Source organism: Mesoplodon mirus (assembly GCF_964341445.2).
Source record: "Mesoplodon mirus genome assembly, chromosome: 18".
Classification (NCBI taxonomy): Eukaryota; Metazoa; Chordata; class Mammalia; order Artiodactyla; family Ziphiidae; genus Mesoplodon; species Mesoplodon mirus.
Genome location: NC_138994.1, coordinates 63,599,239 through 63,620,610, shown reverse-complemented (window position 1 = coordinate 63,620,610; position 21,372 = coordinate 63,599,239). Strand labels below are relative to the sequence as shown.

Sequence of the window (21,372 nt, the reverse complement as noted above, 5' to 3'; positions counted from 1 at the left end):
CCGGCCCCAACGGGAGGGCGGAGCCAGGCAGAAGCAAAGGATGGCCGCATCGGCACGCCATCGGCTACACGCCAGGTTCAGACAGGAGCACTCGATAGCCGAGCCGCCAGGGAGGGAGCAAGCCAAAGCCCGGCAGAAGCAATAAATGACCGATCCAGGGGAGGGGTTAATTGTGGTGGTTGCTTTACCCTTACTGGCCTTACTGAGCCAACTCCGCCCGAGAAGACCGGGCCGTGCGGAGGGAAGATGGTGGGGAGAGAGGAGGGAGGCGCAGCCTAGGTCCTGGGAGAGCCAACTAGGCTAGGAATTCGTAAGGCCGATAAGAGGTCACCAGCTCTAGGTACGGGCTGCACCTAATTTTGGTTGGAGTCAAAGACTGCGCGGAAGGAAACCGAGGCCCGGGGAGGAACGTCACCCTAGAGCCCAAGCCTCCGTCCTCCGTCTCCTACTGTTTAGCGCTCCCCACTAAACCCTTTGGCCCTGGAGCGCCACCTGCATGCGCTCTAATAGGGATGCTGCGGGCAGCTAGTGTTTTCTCCCCGGGAGGCGTCGCTAGCTAGCTGTTCCTTAGAGCTTGAAAAGTGAAAGTGTCCGGAACAAACAAATTCCGAGAAGGAAACTCAAAAATCTGGGGAAGTATCCTCTCAGGATAACCTTTTGTCCCAACAGTCATACTTTGCGTAAAGTACCCCATAGAAATTAAAACAATTTCACGAGGATATTTGTGCAGAGATCGTCATTGCAGCATTGTTTGTAATGCACCCTCCCATCCATCGAATGGGAGATGGCTGGAAAATTATGCTTCATAAAATCTATGGAGTCCTATGCAGCTATTGAAATGAACGAGCTAGATCCATACGTATTGACCTAGATGAATGCCCACGACTTATTGTTAAATGAAAAAGGAAATTGCAGAGGTCTTTGATCAAAAGAAAACAGAAATCTTTTAGACGTGTTTGTATGAGGATAGAAACTATGTGGAAAGGCACCCACGGCTGTGAACATTGATTATCTCCAGTGAGATTGCAGGAGGGGAAGGGAGAATTTTTTTTCTTTATGCATCCCTCAGAGTTTGACCTGTGAAGAGTTTGTATTCATTTTTGAACTTTTTAATCCAGAGAAATGTTCTGAATCACATACACACACAATATCTCCCGGGAGCCCATTATCTTTGTCATCAAGAAAGAGTGTCAAATCATCCCAGAGTCCTCCCTGCTCTCTGGGAGGCCGGTGAGGTGGAGGGGGATGTCTGATGAGCAGTTAATGCTTGCTTGTGTTCTCTCACCGAATCCACACACCTACCCACAACTGGCTGTTGTTATCCCCATTATAGATGAGAATGTGAGGCCACAGGGGGTTAAGTAACTTGTCTGATAGGTAACTGACAGAGCCAGGCTTCCAGCCCCACCTGGGCACTTTCTAGGACCCCACAATGCCTCCTTAGCCATGCCTCCGGCTGGAGACTGATGGGCTGAGGAACTCAGGCAAAACTGGCCCCAGGGGCAGGGGACAGGGTGATCTGAGACTGAGGGCCAAGAGGTGGGTTTCACTGCTGCCTCAGGACCCTCTGGAGCAGGGAAGAGAGAGCACAGCTCTGGCTGCCAGGCCAAGCGTGGAGTCCTAGGCAGGTCTACAAGACTTTGCTCTAGGGAGAGCAAACATACTTGCAGCTAAATATAGTCTTCCCAGGCTTCAAAACAAGTTTCTAATTCCGTCCAAGTAAGAACTAGCTGCCAGCCCAGACCACAGACACACTTCCCTTCTCCCACTCGGGACTGCCCTGTAGGCCACTGCTGTTACCCAGTTACCGCTGCTAAAGAATTAGAAGAGCTTATTCCAAGTTCAGGGAGGGGAGCCAAAGACCCAAACGCTCGATGGGGGAGGAATTGCAAGGTGGCAGTTTTCTCTCTAGGTCTTCTTGGGCAAGTCCCTTCCTCTTCTGAGCCTTTCAAGTTTCCCCTCCAGCATCCTATTTCATGCTTCTGTGACTGAGAACGGAATGTTGTGGGTAGTGTAAGGAACCATGGAGATGGGGGAGCAAAGATGGATTGGGAACCCTCTGAACCTGCAACAGAAAGTTGCATCCCAGGGAGCATTCATTCATCACGTAGGAGGGAGCTGGGGGCCGCAGAATGGACAGTAGAGGTTTTCTGTCTTCTCATCCGGGCCTCTCAAAGCTGCAGGAAGCTGATGCACTCAGGCCATGCACCACACCAGGGACCTGGATTATCTCCTTCAATAGTTCAACTGCCTGAGGCCATAGATCATGTCCTGACAATCTTACAGATAAAGGAATAGAGCTTGTAAACTCTCCAGAAGGTCATATTCCTTCCACAATACCGCTTGGCCCCATTTTGTCCCACTGCATCACACTGTAGATGTGCCCACTAATCCTGTCATCTTGGGCACTTACATAACTTTTCAAGCCTCCCTTTCCCCATGTAACATCTGGCGGTGTCTGTTCTTTGCCAGAGTAAAAGCGATCATTCATGTAAAGCACACGTCACAGTGCCTATACATAGTAAGTGCTTGTAACAGGCAAGTCTAGTGGCTGTCACAGCATCACTTCTGCTGTTGTGTCCTGTGATCCACTGATTGCCACCTGAGACTGCAACACTTTGATGATATTTCATAGATGGCCTTAATGCTTTATTTTCTCGTTAAGTGATCCGTTCATCCCGCAAACATTTTGGCGCCCACCTGACCCTGTGCTGAGTCCTGGAGAAGCTGGCTGTCCAGAGGGGGAGACAGAGAGGCAAATGCATAATTGACAAGTTACGTGCTGAATAGCTTATTGACTCTTGGGTAGCTAGGGCTGCCATAACAAAATACCACAGACTGAATGGCTTAAACCACAGAAATCTATGGTCTCACAGTTCCGGAGACTGGAAGTCAGACAGAGATCAAGGTGCTGGCAGGGCTAGTCTCTTCAGAGGCCTCTCTCCCCGGTCTGTAGATGGCTGTCTCCTCCTTGTGTCTTCACACGGTCTTCCCTCTGTGTGTGTCCACGTCCTCGTCTTATGACTCCAGTCATATTGGATTCAGGCCCAAACGAATGACCTCATTTTTACTTAAATACCTCTTTAAAGATGCTATCTCCAAACACAGTCACATGCTGAGGTACTGGGGGTTAGGACCTCAGTGTATGAAGTTAGGAGGGACACCATTCAGCCCACAACACTGATCAATACGGCCTGGCACTGAGTGGCTTCCACTTGCCTGCCCAGAGCCACACCCACTCTGTGCCCTTTGTCACCCAGCTCTGCTTCCGCCCCTGGAGGCTGACTTCTGGGACTGCATCCTGCAGCCCCTTGCCCTCTGTTTCACCAGTGGGAGGCACTGGCCAGGGACTGGGAAGAAGGCGGAGACAGAAGTCATTCCCACCCCTCCTCCCTATACAATCCAGGACCATCTAAAGTCTTAGATCCGCAGGGCGGCCTCTTCACACCCAGCTCTCTCCCCAGGTTCCAGTCTCCTCCTTCTCTTCAGGCCTAGAGACGGCCAACTGTGCTCCTCTGTACCACCCGTAGGGTCTAGGCCATCCCTCGCGGCTTCCCACATCTTTGTAATTAGTGCCCAGGAGTTTGTCTGACGAAAAGAACAAGAGCATCTCCAATAGCAGAAGAGCTTTGGCAAGTGAACCCCCCAGCATGCTGATGAAATCACGAATACTGCTACTCACCTTTGGCAGAGAGCCAGGACCGGAGAGCAGTTAGATGTTGCTTTAAAAGGGGAGGAAAGCAGTAATATATATTCAATCCACAGGACAGGGCCCAGGAAGAGGAAGGGCACGGAGGGGGCGTCTTCAAGGAAGAGGCAGGAGTGCCCCCTCTCACCTCCATGCTGTTTGTCTCCTGGCCCAGACCCTCCCTCCTTGGAGGCCCACACCTCCACTTCCTTTCAACAGTCAGTCGGGAATGCGCTTCAGCCCCAGCACACACTCAGCCAGACTTCATGGATGTGCCCCCGGGGCTGCTGGCTGCCTCACCTTCTCTCTCTCACTTTGCAGGCCTGGTGTTGTAACTGTCTGCTTGTCTGAGTCTGTCTAGCTGGGCCTCTTTGAGGCAGCGACCAGGATTCTTATCTCTGCCTCCCCACACCCAGCCTGGTGCTTGGCCCAGAGCTGGCTCATAGAAAGAATTTTCTAGCTGAACAGCACGGAGAAATAAAACCAAGTTAGAGCAAATGAGGGTGCAGTGACCTCAGCCCTCCTTTCTGGAGGCCTTCCCTGGATACACCCATAGGGAGAAAGCTGTGGTGGAATGGAAGCAATCCTCCACCCTATCAGGCCCCTGGTCACTTCCCGTGCTGGCTGTCCTCTGTGCCTCACTGATAGGATAGATCCCTTTTATAAACCTCTGAGCCTCAGCTTGTCTTCTGTGAAATGGGCATCATTGTAGCACCCACCACATAGCCTTGTTAATACCTATAGTTAACCAGTGGGTTAACCAGTGTAGTTAATACCAGTGGGTTAATACTTGTAGAGTGCTCAAAACCGTGCCTGGTGTATAGTAATTGCTCAGTAAATAGGAGTAATGATAACAATTTCTGACCATTCCATGCCTAAGAGCAACAGATCACAATGTATTCAATCACACTTACAATTAAATCTCATCTAACAATTTTCAAGACATTTTCTTTCTTTTTCTTTCTTTTCTTTCTCTCTCTCTCTCCCTCTCTTTCTCCCTCTCTCTCTCTTTCTCTCTTTCTTTTTTCAGGGATTGAACGCAGGCCCTCAGCAGCGAAAATGTGGAGACCTATCCACTGGACCACCAGGGAATTCCCTCAAAGCATTTTCACAAGGCTGCCCATTCATTTTTTCAGCAAACAGCAGCCTTGCCCCCAAGGAGAATCCAGTTCAGGCAGAGGAGGGAGAAGCACTTTGTGCCTACCTGCCCTGGGTGGTCTGTATCACTGTGGCTCTTGTTGTAGCCAAGGAAACAGGAGCCAGCTAGGTCTGGCCTTTTGTTATCAGAATTGAAGTCCAGTGGGAACCACGCTGTGGAGTTTTCCCAGCAGAAGATGAGACCCTTGCAAGCACACATGTCGGGGCTGGGCTAGGCCCTTCTTCTCTTGGGGGAGGCAGAACCCTCCATCTTTAATGTGTACCTGAAGGTCATGGGGTTCTTGGAAAATGCAGATTCTGACCCAGTAGTTCTGGGGTGAGGCCTGAAACTGCATTTCTAAAAAAACTTCCAGGCTGACGCCAAGACTGCGGGTCTGCAGACAGAGTCATCGACTCACCCAAGTTTGCCACGGACTTTCCTGGTTTTAGCATTGAAAGTTCCCCATCCGAGGAAACCACTCAGTCCTGGAAAACCAGAATGGCTGGTCACCGTATCCACAGAACACGCTTTGAATGGCAAGGTCAGAGCAAGGCAGGCTCGTGCTGAGTTTGTACTGAGCTTCACAACTCCTCCCTGCAGAGTCCCTGGAAGAATCCTCCTGGCCTGATAAAGAACTGTGACTCTTTATAGAAATGACAGGCCAGGTAGATGCTGGTTTTGTGGGGCCTGAAGCTTATGTAATCTCAATGGCCCTTTTAAGAAAATGGTACAAAAATATCCTTGCTTTGCAAATTTTACCAAACAGAAGACCCTGTGAACAGAGTAAACTTCCTCGTCTGGCTTCAGGCCACACAGGTGCTGGGGTCTTCCTTCTGGCAACGTGGTGTTTGGGCCTCTCGGTGACCAGCAACTGCCGCTTCTGAGAGATCACCACCAGGTGGCAGTCGATCTACACAGCCCCCTTCAACACCCCAACCCCGCCCCCTCACCCCACCATCAACTCCAGAAACTTCCAAATCTTTCTCCAGCTGGTCTAGCCAACTAAGCCAATGAATATTAATCTATGCTGTGATAATGGGCAAAAGGGGTTCATGTGCGTCTCTCAGCAGCATGTTTGCCACTTACTGGAAATGCTAAGAGATCGTTTTTAAAATCAGATAAAGAATGCTAATAGGTGACTTCCGGGCATGCTGTTGAAGATGTTTTTAAGCAGGTGGACCTTTCCGTGCTCTACAAATTGCATTCATGCAGAGGTTCTAAGTCTTATCACCTGTTCCCCCCACCCCAATATACAGCTTAGTGTTTAGGCACCAGCTCTGGAGTTCAGCTGGGTTCAAATTCAGGCACTACCACTTACTGACGGTGATACTGAGTAAGGACCTTAACATCTCTGGGCCTCAGTTTCCTGATCTGGGAAATGGGAGTATAAATACTGATTTCATATAATGGTTGTGCGATAAAATAATGTTTGTAAAGCACTCCAGAAAAGTGACTGACATGCAGTAAGCACTGATAAGCAGCTCTCAGCATCATCGTCCCACACCTTACCTGCCTGCTTCAAACCAGGTTCTCCTGTGTTTCCTCCAACCTCAACCCCTTACCAGTTGCTTCAGGAGAACAGAGGGAGGGTTGAGACCCCAGCACGGTAATAACCAGGCCAGTTCTTCTGGGCACAGCATTCCCCAAGCCCCATGAGCTCCTCGCACGCTGGGACTGAGCCCTGAGGACACCAAAGCATACAAAGGGGGAGGGGCATTGGCTGGACCAGCCTCCGGATAGCCCAGCTCAGCATTTTTTGCAGAAGATAAATCTGCAAGTATCGCGTTGTGGATACCAAGAGCCCAGGACTTGCAGATGAGCATGGTGTGAGGGTGGGTGGCTGAGGCAGTCACCTGACCCAGCCCGACTCCTTCCTGGGGCCTCTACACATTGTTCAACTGGGAGGGGCTCATCATGGAGCAGGGGCTTCATCTTCTGCACTCCTGTTGGACCTGGTAAGCTTTCTTTGCCTTCTTTCCCCACACCCCCCCGTCTGGTTCCAATCACCTTCAGCCTCATCTACACTAATAGGCGCAGTAGTGAGTGGTGCACAGCCTTTGCCGCAGAGTAGACTCACCCGAGGAGCTTGTACAGTCCGATTCCCAGGCCGAATCCCAAACCAGTTAAACCAGAATCTCTGGGGATGGGACCCAAGCAACAGAGATGATTCCAGTGTGCAGCAAGTCTGAGAACCAGTGTTTCTCAAGCCTTACTGTGCATAGAAGAAAACAGGAGTTTCTTAAAACGCACATTCTGGTTCCGTAGGTCTGGAGCACAGCCGGAAATTCTGTTTCTAACAAGCTCCTGGATGATATAGATGCTGCTGGTCCGCAGACCAAACTCTGAGTAGCAAGGTAGTGGAACTGTGGTTCTCAAACGTATCAGAATCATCTGGAAGAGGCTTGTTCAAGTACACCCCAGGTTCGGATTCAGGAGGTCTGGAGCAGGGCCTGATGACATTCGTTTCTAATAAGCTCACGAGTGATGCCCATGCTGCTGGCCGGTAGAGCACACTTTGAGCAGCAGGGGTATAGAGGGTGGAGCACAGGTTTTGAAGTCAGGCAGCCCTGGCCCCTTTTCTGACTTCACACCTTGCTAGCTCTTAGGTAAGTTACTTAACCTTTCTGAATTGTCATTTCATCATCTGTAAAGTGGCCATTATTGGGCAAGATTAATTGGGCTAATATGAAACACCTAACAGACTGCTTAGCTGTGCTGGTCCTCAAACTTGATTGCAAACTGGAGTGTGAACTTGAATTACCTGAGGCGCTTTCAGAGAAACCAGCCTATAACTGCTGATTTCGTTGGTGTAGGGTACTGAGCATCAGGATTTTTTAAACTACTCTGGTAATTCTACTCTGCAGCCGGTACTAGGCACTGACCTAACACCATGGCTCCCAAACTTTAGTGCATATCAGAAGCACAGACTGCTGGGCTGCACCCCCAGAGTTTCTGACTCAGTTTGGGGTGGGGTTGAGAATTGGCATTTCTAACAAGGTCCCAGGTGCTGGTGCTATGCTGGCGGTGGGGGGACTTACACTGACCAACAGCTATCAGTAAAGAACGCACAGAGCAGGGATGAGAGGATAATCTTGGGTTGCTGAGGTCCAAACACCAGGTCTGGAGCATCACCAGCTGTCCAGGCACGTCAATTTACAAGCCCACCTGGGCTGGGGGCAGGGCAGGGGTGGGGGCAAAACATTTTTGTAGGGGAGGCAGGAAGAACCTGCATTGTTTATCCAGAAGGAGAAAGGCCACTGAACTCAAACATGGCATGGGGAGGGGGGGACTTCCCTGGCGGTCCAGTGGCTGAGACTCCACGTTCCCAATGCAAGGGGCCCAGCTTCCATCCCTGGTCAGGGAACTAGATCCTACATGCTGCAACTAAGAGTTCACATGCCGCAGCTAAAGATCCCTCATGCCACCACGAAGATCCCGCGTGCCGTGACTACGACCCGGTGCAGCCAAGTAAATGATAAAATAAACAAATAAATATTAAAAACAAACAAAAAAACATGGCATCAGGGGAAGAGCAGTGACTTGGCCTGGGTGACTCGGAGCCCAGAAGTAAGTTGTGTGGGTTGAAGCCACAAGGAGGCCCACAGCTCAACACCAGGAAGAACTTTTTAACCTTGAAAACCGCCGTCTGAAGAGGGCACCAGCCTCCTCCTTTGGCAGTGAGCTCCCTGGCGCGGGCGGTAGTTCACCGAAGCCTGGGAGTAGGGAAAGCGAGAGGGGTGTGAACTGGAAGATGTCTGCGGGCCCTTTGAGGCCTGAGACTACACATCCCCGCAGCTCCAGGCGAGACGTTATTCTGGCAGCTTTCTGTGTATTTAGGAAGGTGACCGGCTGGAGCTCTCGCAACAGACTGGTGTTTCCCTGGCCTGTCAGCAAGCGGTTTACTTCCTTTCCCAGGCAAACAGGAAGGCGGACAGCGCCAGCAGGTGGGCGAGGCTGCGGTGCGGCACAGGGGCCACCCGAGGGGCGCTGCGGGGAGGCCGAGCCCCGGGGCCCCGCGGGCACTGCGGGTGGGCCGGGCAGGCGGCCCACGGGCGCGGGGCGCCGGAGGGAGGGGGAGGAGGAGGGTCAGCCCACGCGCCGCCACGTCAGAGCACCAAGAGAACACCAAGTGTTTATTACACGAATTCCTATGAAACTGCTCCAAGAAAAAACCCACACGTAGGAGAAAAAAACAAAAACAAAAAAACGGACAAAGCCACACACACGGACGGGGGGTGGGGGGTGGGGGGCGACTGGCGCTCCCCCTCTTCTGTGCCCGGTCATCAGGGGCCCTTGGGGGGCGGCAGCACTTCCGCACTCGCTCGGGATGCTGAGCCGGGCCAGGGTCCCCCTCCAGCACCGCGGGGAGCCCGTCACGCCCTCATTACCTCGAGGTGGCTTACGGCCACCAAGCCCCGCCAGGCTTGGGCCCGCTCCCAACGCCCCACCGCCGTGCCGCTGGGCTGGCTCCCCGCTCGGGCCCTGGCCCCGTGCCTGCCCGGCTCCCCGGTTCTCCCGAGGTCAGCGCCTTCCCGTCTGCAGCTGGGCCACAGGAGCCCGGCCGCCCCTCCCTCCCTCCCTCCCGTTGGCAGTGGTTGGTGCCGGGTCAGGTTCGTAGGACCCTTGTTTTCCTCCTGGCCATTTGCCTTCTCACGCTTGGCAAGGGGCACCCAGCAAGCCCTTCTGCCCCAGGGGCTCGGGCCCGGCTGGCAGCCTCTCCTTCTTGCCCCTCAGTCCTGCACCTTCTCAGGGTTACTAAAGACCTGGCCGCTGCTCACCCTTAATGACAGCAGAACTTCTAGTCCAACTGGGGAGTCAGAGCCCCTGGAGCCCCCACTGTCGTGGGACTACAGGATCCCATCCAGAACGGGCTTTTGTCTTCTGTCAGAGTAAAGACTACCCCTGCCTAGCTAGAATCCACCAGCTCCGGGGTGGCCAGCCTCCCCGTCCCCGGTGGGGGCCCTTGCCAGCCCCTAACAGAGGCAGCCAGAGGGGCCCAGGCAGGGTACTCAGCAGATACCTCTCTGCGGTGGCCCATCACTCCTCAGAGCGGGCCCGAGTGACTGCCCGGGACTCTCTCACCCAGAGCTCCGTGCAGGGGTGTGCCAAGGACCAGCACCCCCGGGGAAAGACTGAGATGCAGAAGGCCATGGGAATAAAGGACCCTAGGTGCCCAGAAGGGAGCTGGGGATGGGGGTAGGGGATCAGGCAGTGTCTGTGGCCCGACAGGAGAGACCAGGACAAGAGGAGGGCAGGGGCTCCACCTTCAGGCCAACGAGCCTCTGGTAGGATCATCCTCCCGTTTTGGGTACTCCAACCTTTGCCAGTTTTCTGGGTGGTTTTTTTTTTTTTTTTTTAAGAAGAGGGGTTAGATCCTACGTTTCCACTCGTTCCCCATAGAACAGCCTGGCTACAAAAGGGACTGTGGTTGGCTGTTGCCTCCACCCTCAGGCCCTTCCTCCAATCACAGCATGCAACTCCGAAGTTCTAAGTCCCTTGGGAAGTGGCAGTGGCAGTGGCTGGGCTGGACTGTGGCCGGAGAACCACTGGGCCTCAGAACTCAAGCACCATCCATCCGGCTGCAGCTGGGCTCTTCAGCGGAGGGCCGGTTTGCTCTCTGGCTGCCTCTACCGGGTCAGATGGTCTCCGGCGAGGAGAAACTGCTGCATCTGGCAGGAAAAAGGGATGGGAGACGTCTTTTTCAGTGGAGCCCAGGAGTCTTTCCTCACCACTGGTTCCTGGAGAGATGGTTCTGGGCAGAAGCTTCTAAAGACAGGAGCCTTCTCCTTGCCCCAGGGACTCTATGTCAGCCTTGGAAATCTGCCTGCGGTCACACCCACCAATCCAAGCTCCTAGAAACATTCCAACTTGCAAAACAGCAGGGACTCTGGCAGCTAGAGATGGAGTGGTGGGGCGGGGGGTGGTGGGGGGGTGGAGCAGCTGTCTGTGAAGGGCTGAGAGGTGTGCCTGGGTGCCTGGGTGCCTGGCCTGTTCTGTGATACAGCGGTAGCCCAGCTGAGCTACACCAAGGGCACCTGTAGGGGCAGAAAAGTAAACTGGGATCCGAATTTGGCAGGATCCCCACACCAAGCTGAGGAGTCTTCACTTGGAAGACCCATGCAGAGAGCAAGGGAGAAGTGGAACTCTAGTGGTGTCCTGGTGATGGGGGAGCAGAGCAGGGGCAGCGAAGAGACCAGCAGCTACTACCCAGGTGATGAGAGTCTGCCAGGGCAGTGACGCGAGGAATAAAGCAGAGAAATGAACTGGGGAAATCAGAAGTGGGACTGTCCAGCTTTCAGTGAGTTGACAGCCAGCGCTAGAAAGACCATCGTGGGCACAGCTGGGGCTGTGGAGTGGATTTGGAGAACTAAGATGGAGGTTCAGATTTGGGACCCAACTGCGCAAAAGTATTGCTGATGCTGTAAGAGAGGCTGGTGGCACCGCTAGGGAGAGGGAGTAAGGAGACTTTGAAGAGGGTCAAGCCCAGAGCTACGGGGAGAGCTGGGATTGAGGGAGTGGAAGGATCCACGGGAGCCCAAAAGCGCACGGAGAATCAACGGCAGAGAGAACGCGGATCCACGATTCCTGGGGCCACAGGAGCCAAGGGAGGGCAGTTTCAGGGGAGACGATGGGCATGGCGTGCAGAGACAGCACCAGAGGATGCGGAGCAGGAAAAGGCCCAGGACCTGGCAGGTGAGCCTGAGTCAGTCTGGGGGTGGGGGTGGGGGTGGGCAGCTGGCAATGGGTGAAGGAGGATGCACTTTTCTGCAAACTGGGTGATGATGGAAAATATTGAGGACTCTTGGTTTTTAAGATGGGATGAGGAGGATGTAGACTTGAGGAAGGAAAGGGAAAAGCTGGAAGATTCAGGAAAGAAAGAAATGAGGAAGGTCCTGATAAGGGGTGGCTTTGGGCCAGCACGTTTCCCGGGGGACCAGTGGGAAGGAGGTGGTAGCAACACTGCACGGGAGGTGGGGGTCCTCCCCCCCCCGCTGGCTTTATTTCAGCATTCCGGATACCTGGGAAGCGTGGGTGCAGCCACAGGGGTGGGGAGAGCCTGAGAGAACACAAGAGGTCTGGAAGGGCCTGGTGGAGGGTGGCGAGTCAGCTAGAGGTGACGTGAAGGCCAGCCGCCCAGGCTGAGGGGAGAGGGCGCCTGTACTCTTCCTGGCTGTGTCCTCCCCACCCTGGTTTCTCCGCTCCACTACAGCTACCCTGAGGGTAGCAAGTATTTCTCCATAGCCTGAAACAGGGCCATACCTGCCACACCGTGAGCTCAAGAAAGCCCTGTAGATAGCTGACCACTGGGACCAGGACAGCGGCTGGGGGCAGGGTGGGCAGGCCGCTTCCTGATGGGGGAGGGGCTGGAAGAGGGACAGGTTCCCCTGAGCCCTGGAGGAGGTGTTGACATTCCCTGTTTCTTCCCCAGGGATGCACTGGGCAAGAGGAGGAAAAGCAGCCTGGAGGCCCATGGCTCCAGCCAGACACAGAGCTGTCTTGAGAGGGGCCGTTTCCCTCGTCTTCCCACCACCGAAACCCAAGAGGCAACGGCAGAGTTCTGTGTGGACACGGCCGGGTGAGGCCGTCTCAGTTTTTCTTAAATTGTTCTTAGTGTGCTGTGTGGATCCTGGACTCTCTTCTCAACTGTGCTGTAAACTATTCAAGGTCAAAGCAGGATCTTTCTCTTCCTGTTCCTAGCATCTGGCTTAGGCAGGTGTGATTATCTTTTGTCAAATGAATCAATAATGCAAAACACTAGTTCCCCCACGCACACGTCCCCCGCCATAACAACAAGGGAAAAATCCCCGGACCTGCGCCATCTAGTTGCCTGAACCTGATGCTTCTGGCCCACGGGGAAGACCACGCTCTGGGGTGTGGGGCAGGGCCGTCCTGCGCCTTACCTCTTACTGTCCTTCCCTTAGTGCTTCCTCCACCTTGGGCACCTCCTGTCGCCTTCCCCGGAAGTCTTCGTCTGAAAAGCAGAGGAAAGCACCTCACCCCCCACCCTGCAGGGCGTCACTCAGGCCCGTCTCCCAGGCTGGGCAAGACGGCTGACCCAACTCTCTCCACCCGTTTGCCGGGGCCCACGCTGATCCCCGGGAGCGACGCGTGGGTCTGGTGAGGGGCAACTGGGCCCGGTGCGGGGTCAGGACCCCTGGCTGCTGCTCTGTCTGTTGATGAGCTCTGAGGCCGTGGACAACTTCTCCCCTCAGTCTCCTCATCTATAAAATGCGACGGGGACGTGGGACTGTCCAGATGACCGCCACGGCCCTTCTAGCCCTTGTTCCTGGAGGCCTCCTGAGCGCCAAAGGGTTCCTCTGCTCTGAGGCCTGAGGATCGGGGTTCAGCTGTGGGCCTGGGAAGGTCGGAGGCAGTGTCTGCTGGCCCACATGCCTTTGGGAGGGACTGAATGAACGCTGGAGGGCCTCTGGGGCCAGACACTGAAACTGCCCAGCGCTTGGCTCTCAAGGGGAGGCCCTTCCATGTGGGTGGGCCTGTCTGTCCCCTCACACCCCAGAGAATATTCCCCAGAAACAGCACTCGGCGCTTTGTGCTCCAGGTAAAGATTTAGGTGGAGATGTGGCTGGGCCCCTTTTCAGGAGTGGAAGGGAGAGGCAATATGGACCAAGTCGGGGGGGGGACCCATTTCCCTGGGTCACCTGCCCACCAACCCTGATATGTCCTCCAGGTTGGGTGTCCCCTCCTTTACAGTCTGGGTTCACCTGTGAAACACCCAGGCCCTCCTCTTGGAGGACCACCCATCACAGGCAACTCAGAGCCCCGACCTCCCTGCCCTCCGCGCCTCACCACACGTGTGGCCCTCCACGTCGTCCAGGAGATTGGCTGTTGAGGCCGCAGCCCCCAGTCTGCCGGGCCGTTCAGGAAAACTGTCCCAGGGATGGGGGGGCGCTCCCTGTCCCTGGACTTCTACCCCCGCTCCAAGCTCAGGAGGCCTTCACCGCACCTGCCTTATCCCCCCAAACTCCCCAATACCTCCCGCAGGCTCCTTTTCTTGGGGTCAGCTGAGCAGCCAGGCGCTGACTCTCTCACCCAGCTCCCACCTCTGGAGATAGAGAAGGAACTTTCTCCCTGTTCTCCTTTGGCTGTTCAGCTTCTTTAATAATATCCTGGGCCCTGTTTGACAAGCATGGATGGAAGTCTGGGTAAAATTGTGGAAAACCATATTTTTACTGGAGGAACTAAGAGTGAGAAGGCAGGGCCAACACGTGAGATGAGGAGGTGGAAAGGTCTGTGGATTAATTCAACTTAAGAAATTAGGGGGGCTTCCCTGGTGGCACAGTGGTTGAGAATCCGCCTGCCAACGCAGGGGACACGGGTTCGGGCCCTGGTCCAGGAAGATCCCACATGCCGTGGGGCAGCTAAGCCCTTGCGCCATAACTGCTGAGCCTGCGCTCTGGAGCCTGCGAACCACAACTACTGAAGCCCGTGCGCCTAGAGCCTGTGCTCCGCAACGAGAGAAGCCACCGCAGTGAGAAGCCCGCGCACCGCAATGAAGAGTGGCCCCCGCTCTCCGCAACTAGAGAAAAACCTGCATGCAGCAACGAAGACCCAACGCAGCCAAAAATTAAAAAAATAAAATTAATTAATTAATTAAAAAAAGAAAGAAATTAGGAAAAGGTTTGCTGATTTCCACGGAAGGACGAAGTTTTCTCTCAAGATGCAGATTACCCCAGACAAAAAGTTAAAAAGTGGTAGGACAGCTTCTGAGCCTACAGGGGGCCTACACTGGCCTGTGCCCCATGCCTGGTGACGGGGGTCAACATCTGCGTCAAGAGGTAGGGCAGCGCCAGGCTGGCAGCCGGGCCCACGGCGGGAGAGGGGAGAGCCGCACGGCCCGGCCCCGCTCCGGGGGAGGCTGCGGCCGCAGGGAGTCCAGCCCAGGGCTTTCGGCACCCTTGGCACCACCGCTGCCACCCAGTGCCGGGCTGGGAAGGATACGGCTGACGCTTCAGCAAGTGTCTCCTCTTTGACCTCCGCATCTTGGTCTTCTCCGAGAAGGCCCTGGCCAGTTCAAACAGCGTCCTCCGGGTGGCTACGGGCAGAGAGACCTGTGAGCCGGCAGCCAGAGCGGCAGGGGGCTGCCCCCCAGGACTGGGGCAGGCGGGCAGGCTGGTGGGGGACGGGAAGGGGTGACAGCCATCGCAGGCCGGGGTCAGGCTGGTGCCGTGGCGGAGCGAGGCTGCCATCCTGGGTCGGCCGGCAGAGGCCGCACAGGCCGCCGAGAGCCTGGCCAGGGACCGCAGCCAGCAGCTGAGATCCGGCTACTCCTCCTTCCCCAGCCGTGACAGACGGCTTCGCATCTTGGCTTTCCTCCTGCCACCTCCCCTTCTCCCCTCTCCACCTCCAGGGCTGGTTCTGGGATTTCCATGACTAATGCGAGATTTTCTCTGAAATGGAGCCTGAGAGGGTGGCAGCCTCATTCACGCATGGTTGTGTGTCTGGGGGGTGGGGTGGAGGGGAAGGCGGGACCCGGCTGGCAGGACTTTGTGGGAAGGGGCCACTGAGCCGGTGGACCGCCCACCCACAGAACGTGGACTTAGCCTGGGCCTCCCCACTCAGGCCCGGCCCGGCCAAGCCCCCTCAAGCCACAGAGAATGTGAACTCTAAAACGGCGGGGGACAGGGGGGCGCGGTGTCCAGCACGTTATTTTTCTGCAGACAGATGGCTCAAGAGGATTTAAAACGTAATTTGTATCCAGACTCCGTTGCACAGGGAAGCGAGGCAGGAAAGCTGAGGGAGCCAGCCCGTGATTGAAATGTCACTTGGGCTCACCAAGAGTCAGCTGCACCAAAAGTCCGGTGGCTCCCTCCCTCCCAGGAGGCCACAGGCCTGTCTTAGAAGAGCTGGGGAGGGGGCGTGGGCTGGACTCACATTTTCCCATGTGTTTCAACTTGTCCCTGAATAAGGCATCTTCAGACACAGCGGGGTTGTTGTCGCTGGTTCCTGGAAGGGGGGAAGACACCTCTGAGGGCCAGTGGCTGCCCAAGGCCCGGGGAGGCGGGTCAGGGCTGTCCCCACAGGACAGGGGCTCAGCCCCACCCTTCCACTTGAGGAAGGGAGCAAAGAGCAGGCTCCTGCCCTAACGGGGAGGGAGCTTAACGCAAGGAGGACGCCGGGGTTCAAGGAGCATTTCTTTCCCCACCCAAGCCTCACTCTCCCCTTCACTGTAAAAAGGGTCAGTGGTCTGGTCTGTATGTGTGGAGGGCCGGCTCCCGCAGGCTCCCAGCTGTCCGTTCCTCTGACCCCTCTGCATTCCGTGAAGGCCCTTTGGTAGCTTGAAATCAGCCATGATGGGAGTGTTTACACCATGGAAGCTACCAGATGCTAAGCACTGGGGCTTCCCCTGCACCCCGACAGGCTGTTACACATTCACCAGCACGTGGCCAGCCTGCCTGCGTCCTGACGTGGTGCGCCGAGTCTCCCCATTCACTCAGCACCCACTTGGGTCCCTCACTGCCCTTCTAAAGCTCCCACGCTAATCCCGAGTCACCTTGCCTGCTAAGCCCCTGTGAGTCATTCAGATCCACCTCAGCGGTCCAGGTGTCTATGGTTAATTTGGGATCAAGGACAAGAGGCTGCTGTTAAACCCCCAGATGCATATCTGGGGGGACCTAAGCTCCCAGCCTGTCGCGTATGAATCAGTTCGACAGGATTTTCTCTCTTCAAGCTGGGATCAGCTGAGCTCCCCGTCCTTTTCCCCCCCTCCCCCATTCTACCACGCGATGTAAGATCTGTTTCGGGCAAGAGCTGCGGATTCTTCCTCTGAGGCGGGCAGCCTGTGTGTGTGTGGTGGGCACTGGCTGACCGGGGCCACTGTGCACACACACAGGCAGAGTCCAGATGTCGAGTATGGAACCGGGACCTTCAGGGTGTCCCCAGCTCCAGCTTGACCCTCATCCGTGCAGCCCAGCAGCCTGCTGTCCACCCCTGGCCCTCCTTCAGCCACTGAGGCAATTCTTGCTTCTCACCACCCTGGACATGAAGCTTCCAATTCTATTCCTCCAACACTAAGGCAGAGCCTGGCCCGTGGCAGATATTCCCCAGCTACTGAATGAATGAATGAATGAACTCTTCCCAGACTGATCCTGCCCTTCCCCGCCAACATGTTTCTGCCATAATTAACAAGTGTGTCCTCAGCCTTGCTGCTTCATTCTGCCTGTTTCTTGGATGCATCTCCAGTGTTCGTTCCCAGTAAAACCATAAGCTCCCCCGGGGCAGTGACCCAGTCTCTGAGTCCCTTGCCACCCCACCTCCGACACCCCGTGGGACATTACGTGGTGTGGTGTGTCCCCTTCTTGCCCGTGCTCCAGGCACCTCCAAGGACTTCAGCCAGTCCGTTGGCCAATCCCGGGTGTGGGTTGCAGCAGCCGCTGGGTTGTTAAGAACCCGGGGCTGCTGAGCGGAGGGGCCGTCTCCCTCTCGGCGAGGATGGAGAAGAGGGAGAAACCTCCCCACCAGCCTGTTTCCTCAGCCTACCCCCAAACTCCAAATACGCAAACCACAGTGGGGAGTGAGCCCCTACACCCTCCAAGCTCTCTCTTAGGAAGGCAAGGTTACCTGGGACAGGAGCGGGAAAGTCAAAGTCATTTCCCACAGCTACGCTGCTGCTGGATGTAGATTTCTGGGACTCGTATTTCAATCGATCTGGAAAAGGACCACATTCTGGTCGGGGAAGTTAGCTCCCACCCAGGGGCAGCCTGCGCTGAGATGCAGGAGGCTGTTATAGAGGCCAAACCCCAGAATCACACACACACACATGCACACACGAGATACGTGCACACACGACGCCTACGGGCTCTCAAAGAACCAGAACTCGGCTTCCCTGGTGGCGCAGTGGTTGAGAGTCCGCCTGCCGATGCAGGGGACACGGGTTCGTGCCCCGGTCCGGGAAGATCCCACATGCCGCGGAGCGGCTGGGCCCGTGAGCCATGGCCGCTGAGCTTGTGCGTCCGGAGCCTGTGCCCCGCAACGGGAGAGGCCACGACAGTGAGAGGCCCACGGACCGCAAAAAAAAAAACAACAACAACAAAGAACCAGAACTCTCAAAGATACAGAAACTACTGCCCTGACAACCACCTGCAGTGTCAGAACATCAAAATTAGAAGGACCCTGGGAAGTCGGAGAGTCCAGCCCTTCATTTAAAAGGAAAGACCCCGAGACCCCCAGCACCTTTAATGCAGAGCTGGGACCAGCCTTGGGCCTCCTCTATCTCAGGCCAGACTTCTCCCTGCGCACCGTGCTCCCTCCCCCAAAACATAGTCAGACACACACACATGCGCGCACACACACACCCCTCTCCCACAGGCCCCTCGCTGTACCCCCATCAAACACTCCCACCCTGAAGGGGGAAGGCAGCCAGGCTGGGGGCAGTAGAGTGCTGGGCCCAAGGACAACTCAAACACCCAAAAAACTCAAGAGCCCCTGCTCTAATGTCCTCTGCTCAGGGAGGCACCCACGGACCCAACCCCTCTATTCCTGGAGCTCCAGACACATGGTGCCGAAGCCAGTGCCTGGCACAGAGCAGACAGGCAGGGGAGCAAGGGAAGGGCACCCCTCTCTCTCTCTGAGTTCCAGAGGAGGGAAGCGGCGGCTGGTGACTCAGGTCCCTGTTGGCAGAATTCTGAGGCTCCCACCAGAATAACTCAACAGCACAGAGGCCACCCCGAGCCCCAAGGCTAAAGCCAACATCAGCCCCTCCTTAGCCATGGAGCAGCAGCCGCAGCGCCCCGCCCGGGGCACCACCTCTCTCCAGGGCAAGGAGGAAGTCGCGGTTGCGCTGCAGCTCCTTCATGAACTCCTCGTTCTGCAGGAAGAGCGCGATCCTCTCGTCCTCCAGGTACTGCTTCCAGCGGTTCTCCTGGTCCCGGGGTCCCGGCCCGGCCGTGAGGGGCCGGCCTCCCTCTGTGCTCGCAGGCTTGGAGCCCCCGGAGGTAGCCTGAGGAGGGGAGCGAGCATGTGGGTCGCCTACTCACAAGGACGCACGCTGCACAGACATCCACGCACACCTGGGGGTACACGTGTCCCTCACAGGATGCTGTGGCCGCACCCTGTGGCCAGCACCTCCTATCTAACTTAACAGGCCAGAGCCCTCTCTGCTGAGGAAGCAGCAAGGGCTTAAGAACTACTCCCCACCTCCTCCACCTTGCACCCCCGCCCCCCACCTTCCTTCATCAAAACCTGAATAGTCCTGAAGGGTGATCTGAGACCTGCTCGGGGTCCCCAAACTCAAAGCTCTCCCTGTCTAAGCTGTCTCAGGGGAGACCCCTTGCCAAGGGCCAGCCTCTGGGGAGAAGCACCCTGGCCCTTCCCCAGGGGAGGGAAGGAAGGTGCTCTGGTCCTATGCCGTTGACAGCTCCCCACCCCCCGCCCCTGCCCACCTCCCTCCAGCCTGGGGTGATGGCTGCAGCCAGGGAGCGTCCTCAGGGCTGTCACCTTCCTGGGTGGAAGAGGGAACCTCCAGGCCCAGACAGGAAATGAGGCTTTTGGTTCAGTGTTCTCTCCCTCCAAACCCAGGGCAACAGAAATAGCTCAGCCTGGGCTCAAAGAGCAGGGAGTGACGCTGGCTGGCATGAGCGGGGTGGGCAAGCAGAGCTGCTGCACAGGCCAGGGGCGGAGGAATCCTCCGTTACCTGTATGCTGTCCAGCTGCTGGGGCAGGATGCGGAGAAAGTCTTCCGGGAGGTTGCCTAGCAGCGGGGGGTTCCAGTTCCGATAGCGCCTCTGGCCGGAAGGGGGCGCCGAGCCCAGCACGTCGATGCTGCAGGGTGAGAGGTGACGAGCAGGAGGGAACAGTCAGGCCCACACACAGGTGTCCTGGCCCAGCACACCAAGATCCCGCTCAGACTGGCACTGCTGCTCCAGGGCCTCCCGCGGCCTCCGCTGCCTCTGGCACAAAGCCGCAGCACGCTCGCTCCGCTTCTCAGCCAGGCTTCGGCTGACCCCCAGCCTCTGGGCCCTGGGCTCGGCTGCACTGGATGTTCAACTACTCGGCGCCTTCAGGGTCTCTGGGCCTAGAGAGCTCTGTGTTGCCGGCGCTCATATGAGCGCTGTGGATTTTGACGTGGACGTGGCAGTCATGGTCCTTCAGGCTTCTCCCCCTGGCACCTCGCATGACGCGAGCTCCTCCTGGCTGCTGAGTGCCAGGCGTGCTCCGAGCGAAAGCAGCCCAGCCCGCCCCAGTGCTGGTTCGCTAGGGTCGGGGGACATGGGGACACCAGGATCCCTAGAGGGTAAGCGGATCTAGGCTCCAGTTCCGGCGCAGCCACAAGCCAGCCACGTGGTCCTGGGTGAGCCCCGGTCCCCTCTGGGGCTCGGTCTCCTACAAGCTGCTGTCTGCCTGCCCAGGTGCGTGGGAGGCCCTTGGGAGGCTGTCTTGAACAACGTGCTGAAAAGGCACCTGGAGGTGTGCGATCGGAAGGGTCCTTGTTCCAAGTGGCGCTGGGGAACCGCTCCCCTGGGCCAAGGCGGAGGCCAACAGCGAGGCGGAGAGGAGAGGCAGGAGACCCTGGCACGTGGCCTCCCTGACCCCCAGCCTCCCGCCCTGCCGTCCTGGCCTGAGGGCGGCCTGGGGCCTGGCCAGGAGCTCCCCACAGCTCCTCGGCAGCCTGCAGCGTGGCAACCGCAGGACACGTGTTCTGCTGAATCAGGGAAATGACACACAGAGAAGGCAGCCGAGGGCCGGGAGCCACTCTCTCTCGGGCCTGGCTCCGATTTGGTCTCAAGCTCCAGGAATCCCGCCCGCCCCCTCACTGGAGGGGAGCTTTTCCGGGCTGCCCCTGACTATGGAAATAACTTCCTTTCCTCTTCTATTTTGGGCGGGTGGCCTGGCGGCCGAGGGGGAAGGGTGGGGGCGGCAGCAGACAGGATAACAAGCCGCTAAGTGCCTGGTGGGAGCTCAGCTCTCAGACAGGAGCCAAGAAACCCCGGGGCCCCTCTCACTGTACAGATGCGGGAGTGGTCCAGAGAAGAGCCTGCCTCAGGGCCCGGGACTCCCATTCCTGGGCGCCTTGCCTTCTCCAGCGCTCAGCCACCTCCTATCACTGTTGGCGGCTTCATTTTTCTCCGAGGGCCAGAGAGTCAAGGGGGTGGATACCCCATCCCTCTGGGACTCGAGGGCCTTCTTTGGTCGACCCCGGCACCCTTCCTCCAGCTTCAGGGTCTTCATCTGGGACATGGGTGCCCACCCCAACTCAATCACACCCCCAGCTACCCAGGAAAGCCATGGAGAGAGAGCCCCGGAGCTGCAGCTGGACCCCTCTAGCCGTTTGTTACTGAGAATCCACGTCGGGAGGGGACGAGGAGTAGGAGGCTGAGAGTCCCTCGCTGCTGGGCCCGCGGTCCTGGAGGAGGGGCAGGCCCAGCCCCCTGCCCTGGCACCGGCTGAGATGAGGTCAGCCCACAGCTGTGAGAGCCAGGGGGGACCCTGAGCACAGGCGGCCCAGGCAACTCCACTGTGGTCAGAAAGGAATGTCAGAAATGAGCTGAGAGGCAAATAAAAAACTTCCAAGGCTGTAATTTCAATGGAA

The 21,372-nt window shown here is 56.7% G+C and overlaps 1 protein-coding gene across 3 annotated transcripts in view; it reads right to left on the bottom strand.

The window, feature by feature from the left end:
• Window positions 1-8,940: 8,940 nt before the first annotated feature.
• The window catches only part of CUEDC1 (CUE domain containing 1), a 76,191-nt gene continuing 63,759 nt past the window's right edge, over window positions 8,941-21,372 (bottom strand). For 2 of the 3 annotated variants that reach the window (XM_082603563.1, XM_082603564.1), the window contains 8 exons: window positions 19,478-19,604; window positions 18,591-18,783; window positions 17,406-17,492; window positions 15,720-15,791; window positions 14,787-14,880; window positions 13,635-13,693; window positions 12,728-12,798; window positions 8,941-10,495 (listed from right to left, as the gene is read on the bottom strand). In XM_082603563.1, coding sequence (XP_082459689.1) covers window positions 12,731-12,798; window positions 13,635-13,693; window positions 14,787-14,880; window positions 15,720-15,791; window positions 17,406-17,492; window positions 18,591-18,783; window positions 19,478-19,604 — 700 coding nt within the window. In that variant the 3' untranslated portion in view covers window positions 8,941-10,495; window positions 12,728-12,730. Of the gene's footprint in view, window positions 10,496-10,550; window positions 10,862-12,727; window positions 12,799-13,634; window positions 13,694-14,786; window positions 14,881-15,719; window positions 15,792-17,405; window positions 17,493-18,590; window positions 18,784-19,477; window positions 19,605-21,372 lie in introns of those variants that run through there. The other variant, XM_082603565.1, reaches the window with a different exon arrangement.